Here is a 12,910-nt window from a genome sequence, read left to right on the forward strand (position 1 = left end):
AAAAAGGCAACCGCCTAGATTATTTTATCTTTTCTCCATTGTACTATATGGATATACATATATTTGCTATGTATATACATGAATATTTAGGATTCTATGTTGTTATTGCGAGACGAATACAATTTGGATTTTAGTAGGCATTTTATGTAAATAATACTTTTCTAACATGCCTGATACTTAATAATGTAACATCAGCTGTAATAATGCACTGTAATGCCTTCATTTTGGTGAAGTGAATACAGAAGTTGATTTTGGAGGAAGTTATTCTTACCCGTTATCTGAAGTAAACAGCACAAATGTATTTTCAATAATGCCACTTTTTTCGAGTTGATCCATCACCTCCCCCACTTGCCAATCCATTTCAGCTAAAGAGTCAGTGTATTTCCCACCGATGGTTGAATTCCTAAACATCTTACCCGCAAATTGTGGATAGTGAGGATGCATAAACGAGTACAGAAGAAAGAATGGGGTGTCTGATAAGGAGTAATCAATAATCCAGCTTCTTGCGGCCTTTACTTGCCGATCAGCAAGTGTTATCATGTCCGCTGGTTGTTCTATGATGGTATTATTTAACACCAATGGACACGGTACATTATCAGGCTTACAATATTCCGAATCGCAATCGCCATCCGGGTAGAAACATGTTTCGCATGGGCAATCTTGATGCGAATATGGAAATCCAAAAAACCGATCAAATCCATGCTCCAGCGGAAGAAATTCCATTTGGCGTCCGACACCAAGATGCCATTTTCCAACAAGAGCAGACTTGTAGCCTTGAGGTGCCAGCATTTCCGGGATAGTTATTTCACTATGGGGTAGTCCGCCAATGCTTTGCTGAAGAAACACAGGGGTTACTTCATCCCATACACCGGTGCGAGGAGGGTAACGCCCTGTGAGGAGACTAGCTCTGTGGAAATATATTATATATTATGTTTATAATACGAAATAATAAAACAAAATTATTTTCACTGCTGTTGGTAAAAAAATGTTATTACAACATATTTTATCAGGATGACACAATCAGGCACCGATGTACCCGTTTTTCATTAAGAAATAGTAGGCAATGTAAAACAAAATGCTGTGGATTTTACATATTAGGCCTATTATAAAACGGTCTTACCAGCATAAAGCCTGAGACTTGACCTGAAAAAAATGACGGCACTACAAGAACTTTTTATTTCGCATTACCACTAACTTAAAATTATTACTCTCATTTTTATGTCAGTTAACAGGTTTTTAGTTTATTTATTATTGTTATTAAAGATTTTTTTTAATTCTTCAAGTTTCATTCTCAGATCGATTGAGAAAGCGTTTGTGGCCTTATATAATAACCAATGCTTACTATTTTATGACATTTGATTGTTATAATACACTTTAAATAAGACTAAATTCTCCACAAAAAATGTATAACCAAATTGCATTGTGGGTTAACTGTACTAACGTGTTGTTTATATCCATTCGTACACGGGGCCCCATTAAATGAGCGACGCCTGCGTACGTCTGGATCTGATCAGGATATAAACTTACGTAATTACCATTACTGTATTGGAAACAAAAGGGCGCCGCGTAAATCTGGATATGCGTATGATATGACGGTTCTGCGTAAGATATGACGTATATCCGCTTCACATTTGCTATGCCAGGCTCTATCTTGTGTTTCTAGTATCTTTAGTTGTACATTATGTTGGTGTTTTTTTGGCCTTTAGTATAATACATTTGCTATCATTGTTATCACAAATTTCATTTTTACCATGTTGTTAAAATGAAAATAAAAGAGTATTGTAGTGTATTGTGTACTCATCTATGTTTATTTTTATTTAATTACTTATTTAATAAAAATAAACATAGATGAGTACACAATACACTACAGTACTCTTTTATTGTAGTGTATTGTGTACTCATCTATGTTTATTTTTATTAAATAAATAATTAAATAAAAATAAACATAGATGAGTACACAATACACTACAAAACTCTTTTATTGTAGTGTATTGTGTACTCATCTATGTTTATTTTTATTTAATTATTTATTTATTTTAATTTTAATCTTAGAAACTGAGTTTCTAGGAACTTAAATCCACCTACCTTGTCGGACTGCAAACATGTCAACAAAGATTTTATTTTTGAGTTGATTTTGGAAATAATATAAACTGCCTCTCGAGGGCGTCCTAATTACACTAACAAAATTATGAATAATTATGCGTAAGCTTTTTGCTATGATTTTGAACAGTTTTACTTAATTAGGCCTACCTTGCTGGGCTGCAGATTGATGACGCACTATAGGCTTGTGTGAGTTTCAGACCACCTTGTAGTAGCCTATCGATGTTTGGGGTATGTGAGAGCGGATTTCCAAAGGATTGTAAATCACCATATCCCATGTCATCGGCCAAAAAGATTACGATGTTTGGTTTAACTCTGGCGCATTCAACATGACCCGGAAGTATTAATACAGCGTAGATGAAAACAATTAAGATAAAGTCCCTTTTCTGTGGTGCCATCGTCGTGGATGCTATTGTGATAAATATTCAAATGTGTCGTGAATGTAAAATGAAATCAGAGACTTCCTCATGGTTTTCAAACTATTACAAAAGCATTTATTAGGCCCTACCTAGAATAAAAGGAAACTTCATCATCATGCTGCTGACCCTCATCGTTATCAATTCTGATCATCAACATTATCATTTACTGTAATTATCATCATCATTATTATTATCATACAAATAGTATTTCATATTATCATAATAATGTAGTAGTAGCAGCAGCAACAGTAACATAGCATTAGCAACGTCATCAGCAGCAACATCATCATCATCATTAGTAGTAGTATAAGTTGCAGCAGCCGTAGCAGTAGTTGAAGTAGAAATAATAATTATAGTACAGTAGTAGTAGTAGTAGTAATAGTAATATTACATCAGTAATTATTATACTGTTTCGTCACAAAATTTAAGCTAAATATAGTCAATTTTAGAGTTGTAAAGATATGAGATGGATAAAATAATTGTTATTTCAATATTTTACTTCAAAAATGCTTACAGAATTTTCAAGTTACTATAGCATTTCATTTATTTAATCAACCACAATTTACATGAAAAACATGGTTAGGAAAAAAAATTTTAAAAATCACTATCACCCACGAAGGGCCAAAATGAACAAAATACAAATTAACAATTTGAAAAGAAAGTAAAATAAGTTACCATAATAAAATGTAAAATTAAAACGGAAACAAGAGAGACTTGGTTCGTTAAGCTAAATAAAGTAAATTTAATATTGAACATAAATTAATTGGATAAAATAATTTTTATTCCAATATTATGCTTCAAAATCGCTTTTAGAATTTTTATGTATTACGAGACAAAGTTTAGACGAAAGATCAATTCTTTATATCTCCAGTACTTCTATTCCCTTACCTGTAACCTACCTGGCTGCCTACATCCAGTTTCGCTTTGAAATTGACAACTCAGTATCGAAAATGGCGCATTCAATTTCGAAAGCTGCAACCAAGATCACGACGACATATTATTTAAACAGACGGTACTAATATCCTTCTTTTTAGTGGGCCTACTTGGCTTTAGTTTAGGACACCCTATGGATCTGTAAAAAATATACTGGTATCTTATTTATGGATCTGACAAGAATTTAAATATGACATACCGGCATAAAACTTATAGTCTTTGCTCTCGGTCTGTTGTAAATATATTGAATAAATATTGAATAAAACAATGACAGACAGTGTTTGACCCAAAAAAAAAAACAGAAAAAAAACTGTTGTATGCCATATTTAGTCATTATATGCCTATATGTGGTCATGATCTGAAGTAATCATCACCATGTTTATTATTACTATTACTATTATTAACTATAACTATTATTAGTACTATTACTATCATTATTACTATATTACTATTACTTAGCCATTGCTATTATTATTATAATTATTATAATTATTATTATTATTAATAATATTATTATTTAATAGTATTATTATTTACAGACTTTTGAATACGAAATTTATTAATTACCAGCTAACTTGATCGTTAGTGCAAAACGTTTATTTTCCGTCTTTTAATTGTTGCTTTTTCTAGTTAATGAAAAGCCAAAAATATAATAATGTTACGATCTTGATGTAGTGGCTCTACATAAATGCACAGCATGTATGTATGTGTAAAGTTTTCAATTCCTTTACCGTATTTATTCGAATAAATACGGTATCTAACTACACAATTTAATGAAATCGGTTACCGGTATGTATTTCAGAGTAGGACTTTGAATTAGAATTGAGAAGACGATATGCTGTTTAATAGGCAAGTGTCGGATGCTGGGGCTGATCCACAATCATTAAACGTGGTGGGGCACGAGATTATCAGAATTGATATATGGGAACACTGGCAGCCGGGGCACAACGAAAGGACCGGAGGCCATTAAAACATTTTGTATTTGTAGTATATTTTTTCTTATTTCAATATTTTGACATTTTTGTGGTAAAACATGTAGTGTTAAAGCGGAGGACACCAGCCCCCACTGGGTCTGTCACCGGGAAATGGGACAAGCGGCGGCGGTGTTATGCTGCAGTGGTTTTAACCAATGTAGCATGTAGGCCTATACCTAGGTCCTAGAACACTGTGGCAGTAACAAACATGGACTACCTGCATCCGTGTATATAAGGCCCTGTCCAGACTATCAACTTTTATTTAAAAAAAAAAAAACCAGTGTGACATGCCTAAATATGGTCATGATGACATCACATCATGGCCGTAATATATAGCACATCATGGCTATATATGGGCATTGTGTATGTATGTAGTATACATACAAAAATATTATGAACAAGGTATGGGTAAAAACAAATCAAACCAAATCAAATCAATTTATTGGAACTTTCATTCAGCAGTTTACATTGTTTAAAATTTTAAAATACATATACGAAGCAAAAATATACAAACATCAAGAATCAATCAGAAAATACCAAAAATTATGCTTGTTGCAAAAATGGTCCCCAAGTAAGTACAAAAAATGTGTGTCTCATATCAATCCTATTAGCTATTGTTTATTTTCCATGCGAAGGAACCGATCACACCCTGACTGATGAAATTAATGTCTCGCTCTTGGCCGAGAATTTAGAGATACGCCAAAATCACGATGATGCTAAAATAATAATAAATGGAGACTTCAACGGGACGATTGACCATTTGATTACTAACAGAAATGGTAATTTCATTTATAACGGCCAAAGCCTAATGAATATCAGTCATGATGATCTCTATTCTCAACTGTAGTAGTGAGATGTGTGCACTAAGTTTTACTTGGGTCCAAAACCAATATAAAATTATCTTAGATTTTTCTCTTGTGTCAACATATATTCTCAATGATATTGCCATGTGTATTTTGCATAAATTATCTTGTAATTGTATTTGATTTGGCAATAAAAGTGAATGAAATCAGGGAACACTGTTCGCTAAAAGTGAATTGTTAATTAATGACCCATGTATCTTTCACTTAGGTAGCGACCATAATAATGATTATTGTTGATATTAATTTTCAATCGTCGCGAGATTTTAAACCCAACAAAAATAAGGAATATAGATGGAATATAAAACCTAATTAAAATTGGACAGCGTTAAAGCAAGATCTCTCATCTAAATTTAGAGATTGGAACCCTGGTAATTTAAACGTGAATGAAGTATGGGTATCATGGAAATCCCGTGTTTTGTCTGCTGCTAAAAAAATAATAGGTTATAAAACTAAGTTAAATAATAGCAAACCATGGTTTGATAAAGAAATAAAATTATTATTTAAAAAAAAGAAAAAAGAATGCAAGGCTGACAGACATTATTGTAAACAAAAGAATAATACCAAATCCGACGAAAATGTACGCGACAATTTCTGGAAAGAATATCGACAATACTTAATGAATGTAAAGCTTTAATCCGACGAAAAATTATGCAAAGGCGAGTAGATAGATGCTCAAAAGGTATGGATAAAGGTCGACCTCAATCTAAAGATTTCTGGTCAATTTTAAAAGGGAATAAGAAAAGTAATAATGTACTTCAATCATGATCCCAGGAACAGACAATGTAACATCTGATGCGACGACAATTAAAACATCATTTTTATATTATTTGTGCATGTTATCCCCTTAAAATGTTTTCACATTTTCACAAGACACATTGTGAGAAATTTGCCTGAAATTCACGTCAGTCGTGTCGTCATTAGACATCATGTGACCAAACATCTTCCCATAGTAGTTTTTGCTCAGACGGTTATCATATAGACTAGAAAAAAAATCTGAAAAAAATGAGTTAGGGGGAGTGGAATGTTAGAAGCAATCCACATAGCCAGATATCTTAATTAATCCCTTCTGGTCACCCTAAGCCCTGTTGACACTTGATTTTACGCCTTGTATACAAATGGCGGCCATTTTTCAAAATGGCCGCCAAATTTATCTAAAATGTGCATAAAATTGGATTTAAATAAGCTACATATATGATTTTGGTGTCTAAACTCATAATTTCTAGACAGGCAACAAACTAGACAAATAAAAACTACTGTCACTCAAGCCAGAATGGAACACAATTAAAAAATAGGTGTTTATTTGTTTTAAAATCACCCCAAAATACTTAAATGTACATAAAATAAGAACGAGTACCGGTAGGCTATATAAGTTACTAGTACAGTTTTCTATGTACTCCAAATAAATTTTAGTGCCAAAATAGATTTTATTGACTAATTTTATCATTTTTATTACGCTGAATTCAAAAATGTTAGGTGCTATTTTTTTTCGACGTCATCGGCCGCCATTTTGATTTTCAAGAGGGCTGACGCACCACATAAAACATGGTCATGATTGGTGTCAATGGAAAGGGAATTATACACTGATCATTTATTGTCATTACACCTAAACATGATATATATTTACAGAGATATAGACAATATATAAAGTCACATGACACAAAAGGTCAAAAGGTCAACAAATCAAACTTACCAAATTGTCGTGTTTGGTATCAATTGAAAGCTCTGCCAATGATGAGTTATGTTTTCCGGTATATAAATATCACTGTGTAGTTTTTCATATATTGTCCAGTAAATCTAATTATGGCATAACGTATAAAAAATAAACAGGACCCAGTTGCATAATGCTCATGAGCTCTCGAGGTGGGGGTGGATTCTCTTACTACTAACTAGCATTTTACTATCGAACCTTAATCGTGCATAACGCATGCGCTTTCTGGCCAAGTCCCAGTTCAAATGGGTCCTTGAGAGGCCACGGGGGCTGAGCCCTTCTTATTCCTACCCATCACTCTACTAAAACGCCTTGACAATACGGTAACTTTTTCTATAATTTTCAAAAAAAAAAAAAAAAAAAAAAATAGAACAAAATCCCACAAACACTCTTTGGCAGATTTATTAGAAGGGGTCAGTCCAACTATCACCCATCATTTTACTATGGAGGTTTGACCAGATATGTACACCTGTGTGCTTTCTGGGGGAACGCTTAGTTCTACCGAGTCCAAATAAACCCCAGATAGGCCTGGGCCCCTCTCCTACTTCATGGTGGCCAAGGCAAATACAGTATGTTGTGTTTTCCTATTTATTGATGATTCTACATACAGTAAATACTTGAACAATGTATCGTTATGTTACGTACTGTATATTAACTCAAAGAGCTCAATCACCAAGCGCATAGAGGCTTTTCGCATTATGCGCTCTACAAATCCAACTATTATTATTATTATTATTATTATTATTATTATTATTATTATTATTATTATTATTATTATTATTATTATTATTATTATTATTATTATATTTAATTGGCTGATTGATTTGTTATAACATTAATAGGCATGGTCCTCACAGTAGTGCAACGACGAGTCGTAAAATATTTTTTTTCTCACGAAGTGGCACCGGATGGGTAATCCCCCTAGAGATAAGTTTTAAGGATGAAAAGACTTTAATTATTAGACAATGCCAAGAATGTTGTGTGAATAATATTTTGCACACACCTATACACACCTATTTAATTTGATTATTTGCGTGCAACATTATATATATTATGTCCATGCATATGCACGTGCATTTTCTTAGTTTTGCCAATATAAATAAGTATTATTAAACAATCATTCAATCAATTGTTTCAGGGTGGGTCCAGGAGACACGGGTCTATCCCAACCCCAAAAAAATAAAGAAGAGAAAAGAAAGACGAGAAAGAAAGGAGCATGACGTCACTGTAAGCCTACTCCAAAACAAGTTATTTTTTTAAATGTCTGTGGTCTTCACCATTTCTAAACAGAATTTTTTCTCTATAGGCCTGTCTGTCCCTTTGGTAGATAGATATATTCGGTGTAAACACTAAGGATAACCCACAATAGTCGGAAGAATACGTGTTTCCAGTGAGGTCCTTCTGGTGGTTTTTGGGCTCTACACCGGCAGTGGCCTAACGATAAACCCGGGGCCCTGTGACTTTCTGAGACTGGGGGCCCCCTTTTTGCTACGCTAGATTAGCTATGGTTTGGGGGAACCCCCTTTTCTAACAAACCCCTCTTTTAATTTCCAAAATAAGTCCTCCAACCCAACTAATGCACTGCAGACTCAGCCAGACAGACATTTTCAAACAAATCTGCTTTTATAGCATTATTTAGATCTATAAAGCACAAAAATCCTTTTGCTTTGGCGGTTTCGCCGACCCACCCATCGGGGCATTGACTGGACCTCACACCCATAAAACCCCCTCCCCCCTTTGGAAGAACCTGGCTACGGACCTGAATGCCACCTCATCCCCAGCATGGTTGGGGCTAAGGTAAGATCATTTATGAATACGGCACTTCGAAGTCACCGGAAATGGCACTCACAGATTTAAAATGCTTGTTTATAATTTATTTTTAAAACAATTGGAATATTAAGGGGGACCCAGGCCGACAGGGCCCCCCATTAAACCTTCACAAGATGTATTATAGTCGATCTCAGCGACACATTATGCTTTTATGTATCAACAAAGCCCTTTTGGGTAAGGGTGACCGAGCGAGGACCTATGGGTTGGGGCACCTTCGGCGCCCTAGGTGACGGGGGCCCTGCGGACTGCCGCACAAGAGTGCATAGTCGTTACGCCACTGTACATCGGGAAACAATCTCCTACGTGCACAGGCCATAATGCACATGGGACCAACAGGTTAAATGTCTCATATGAAAGACGGTGAGCTATGTAACTTGCATTCCAGCCCTCCGCCTGAAATACAAAGAGAATAGCGATGGGAATTCAATACACAACCTCCTTCCTAAATCCCCTTCCAATTACCATCTTAGAAAACTTATTTATCCTCCAAAAAGGCTGTAAAGTATTCCCTGTACAGTCGAATGCTTTGTTTATTTTTAAGTCAGTAGGCCTAATTAAAATAAATATAATAATCTCACTACAATACTTGTAATAATAATGACGATGATGATGATAATGATGATGATGATGATAATAATATTTTTAATAGGCCTATTGGTTGCCTTTTTGTCTTTTAAAACTGTTTCCTTTTGTTGTTTTTGTGATGTGGATCCTTTTTGTTGAAATTTGTTTAAATGTTGATTGTTTAGATTTTCGTGCTTGAACCCTTTACTTTTGTAAAATTCAACTCATTTTGAGTGGTGCAATAAAGAATGGTTTGATTTGAATCGGAGACCTAGAGATCCCCACGTTTCAGCGCACACAGAGGCTACCAGCAGTTTAGGCAACTGAGCTAAGCTGCTCTGCTCCCTGGTTATAAATCTATAAGGTACCATTCCAAAATTTAATAATAGGCTCTATTACAGTAACACTAACAAAATTCAGTGACGGACAAAAATTTACTTTCGCCATAATATATTGTACAGTAAGCCAACGACTTCCGGATCACCCTTTTTGCAGGTCATCTAATAGGCTTGAAAATATCAATATATAGATGTTTGAGTACCAAAATTCATTGATTGGTTTTAATAAAGTGTGATTTTGATACCAAAAATTATGCTGCTCTGAAACTTGATAAGGCCAATCTGAATAAAATGACCATTGTCCTTTAAGGTCCGATTGATGATACAGGCGTTCATTATCCGAATATCCGAATTATTAGTAGGCCTATTTGTATACATTTTATTTTAATCGATTTCAACATGCAGTGTATAATATTTAATAATAGGCCTACTATGATGGATAACCATGTATTTTATTCTTTATTTATTGACATGTTTAAAGTTGGAGGCGGATTTTAAGGTGCGTAGGGATGCAGTCGTCCGGGGCTCGTACATTTAAAAAAAAATTAAAAGAAAATATTTTGTCAAAAGCGTTGAATTATTAGATTGCTTGAGTAGTATGTAGGGGCCCATCGCCTTTCAGGGACTCATTTGGGCATGGAGGAAGTAAGCGTTTTCCCAGAAAGCATACAGGCATTACATAACTGGTCAAACCTCCATGTGGGGCATCCTGGGGCATAGTTGAAAAAACCCCTTCTAATAAATCTGCCAAATATTGTGTTTGTGGTATTTTGGTCTATTTGTTTGTTTTTTTTTTTTGTTGTTTTTTTTCGGAAATTATATAAAAGGTTACGTATTGTTAAGGTGTTGTAGGAGAGTGACGAGTACCAAAAGTACTGTAGTGGTATAAGTAAGTAGTAAGTATAAGTAGTGGCCTCTCCAGGGCCCATTTGGACTCGGACTTCGCCCAGAAAGCACACACGTTACTTAAGGCTTGGTAGTAATGTGCTAGGTAGTAGGTAGTGTAGGAGCGCAGCCCCCCCCCCCACCAACCCCGAGAGCTCATGAGTTACGCAAATGGGTCCTGTTTAATATAATATGCCATAATTGGACTTATGAGGCAATATATGAAACACTAAACCGTTTCTGATATATGTAAACTGCAATAAATTATTCAGCATCGGAAGAGCTTTCCAACGATACCAATCACGACTACTTTTGGTGAATTTTTTTATACATATTCTTGTTTTATACAAATTTTAAGTATATTTTGCGGTTATTTTAAAACAAATAAACACCTATTTTTGAATTATGTTCCATTCTGGTTTGAGTGACAGTAGTTTTTATATGTCTGGTTTGTTTCCTGTATAGAAATTACGAGTTTAGACACCAAAAATCATATCTGCAGCTTTAATTTCCCGGATTATTTGCACATTTAGATAAATTTGGCGGCCATTTTTCAAAATTGCCGCCATTTGTATACTAGAAAAAAAATCAAGTGTCAACAGCGCTTAGGGTGATCAGAAGGGATTAATTAGGATATCTGGCTATGTTGACTGCTTCTAACATTCCACTCCCCCTAACTTGATTTCTAGGCCTCTTTTTAATTTTTTTTACTAGTCTAATAGTACAGTTGAAAATCTTTGAAATATTTCTCGTCGTAAGAAAATAGGATTCAAACCTAGATTATCTTATAGGTAATTTACTAGTAAATAGTACGTGAGGCATTGATAGTTATTCTTCACATTCTCAACTGCAACTTGTCGATGCCGTGTATGTACGTCACTAGGCCAATTAAATATATATACTGCACATGCATAATTAATAGATGTAAGTTCAGTGATTTCAATAATCTCTCGCCGTAATACATGATTAGTCGTCTTTGTCTATTGACTTGTAGAAGAAGACTCGTATTCAGAATGAGTCACAGATGCAATACCTCCGTTGTATGCTAGCTTAAAAAAATGTTAATTTCCCAAAAGCCATATTTTTGCATTATCTATGCGTTTTGCTGTGATCAGGACATTGCAATGAACCTTTCCGCTAAGCTTCCACAAGACGGCAGTGTTAAAAAATACGCGAACACATGCGTTCGTGGGACAACACGTGTGTTTGTAAGACGCGCGCGTATTCCTAGGCTGTTCTGATTAGTCATTTGTTAAGTTTGATTGACACTCCAGAAAGGTCTATTGTGCATTGCAAACATTGGCAACTCCTCCTACTCTAGGGGCACCGATCGCAACTTTTTTGGTCGCAATGCACTACACACAGCTTTCAAAGTAGCTCAGGAAATATAATGAATATTAGAAAAGTGTAAATTTTCTACCACCAACATTATTATTTATAGTAATATATAACTGTCGTGATATAATGTTCTATTAAAATGTGTTATGTGAAAGTTTTGCAGTTGTGTGTTTTAATGCTAAGTTCCCGCAAATTATAATTATTAACGGGGAAGAGATTATCCGAGTACGTTGATTCACAATTACAGCAATAGGGAAACGGCTCACAATCCTCTTTACAACACAACGCATATGACGAATCCGTTTTTTTGAGAACACTTTCGGCAAAGACTATCTTTTTAGATTCTGTTTCCATTAGCATAGTCAAGTTTTCAACTACTGTCTTGTATGCACTTAGTTTACCTAAATCGACACGTTCTTTTGGGTCTTTAAGAATGTCAAAAAGAAGTGGAGATTGAAGACTCGTTATTGGAAATTCTGCTCTGCACATTTCATCAATAGCGTCCGGATCACACATAAAGGTGCATTCTGCGTAGAAGTGAGCTTTGTATCGATTACTGCGAACGGCAAACGGGCCTATGTCCGGGTCAGGTGTAATATCGTAGTACAACATTGAGGATCTTGTAGTCTGTCGAGAAAAGGTTAAAATGTAAACACTGTAGAACTATATTGCTCCGATAATAAACAAATTGACCTTTCCAATGAGCCTCCCATTTGGATTTCTGGCAACGATGCGACAGCGTCAACGTACATAAAATAGGACGTTTGTGGAAATACACATGCGTTTTTGGACAAATGCGTTTTCTTGACCATGCTGTGATTGGCCAGTTGATCAAAGAGTATAAATAGAACAAGAGAGCCAACAACGCTCATTGAGAGCGTAAAAAAACGATACGCCCATACGCAGCTAGTGTAGGACGCCAACTAACGCTTGTATGTGTTTTATTACCCAGTACTCC

The 12,910-nt window shown here is 35.0% G+C and overlaps 2 protein-coding genes across 11 annotated transcripts in view; both read right to left on the reverse strand.

Moving 5' to 3' along the window:
• The window catches only part of LOC117111889 (arylsulfatase A-like), a 7,694-nt gene extending 4,120 nt beyond the window's left edge, over positions 1–3,574 (reverse strand). For 2 of the 3 annotated variants that reach the window (XM_033254912.1, XM_033254915.1), the window contains exons 1-3: positions 3,408–3,574; positions 2,251–2,509; positions 272–907 (exon numbers count right to left, since the gene is read on the reverse strand). In XM_033254912.1, coding sequence (XP_033110803.1) covers positions 272–907; positions 2,251–2,498 — 884 coding nt within the window. In that variant the 5' untranslated portion in view covers positions 2,499–2,509; positions 3,408–3,574. The remainder of the gene's footprint in view (positions 1–271; positions 908–2,250; positions 2,510–3,407) is intronic. The other variant, XM_033254914.1, reaches the window with a different exon arrangement.
• Positions 3,575–11,104: 7,530 nt separating this feature from the next.
• Positions 11,105–12,910, reverse strand: part of LOC117111888 (arylsulfatase A-like) — an 8,380-nt gene continuing 6,574 nt past the window's right edge. For all 8 annotated transcript variants that reach the window (XM_033254904.1, XM_033254908.1, XM_033254910.1 and 5 more), the window contains one exon: positions 11,105–12,579. In XM_033254904.1, coding sequence (XP_033110795.1) covers positions 12,097–12,579 — 483 coding nt within the window. In that variant the 3' untranslated portion in view covers positions 11,105–12,096. The remainder of the gene's footprint in view (positions 12,580–12,910) is intronic.

Source organism: Anneissia japonica, unplaced genomic scaffold (assembly GCF_011630105.1).
Source record: "Anneissia japonica isolate Jap-2015-1 unplaced genomic scaffold, ASM1163010v1 scaffold287539_len122650_cov154, whole genome shotgun sequence".
Classification (NCBI taxonomy): Eukaryota; Metazoa; Echinodermata; class Crinoidea; order Comatulida; family Comatulidae; genus Anneissia; species Anneissia japonica.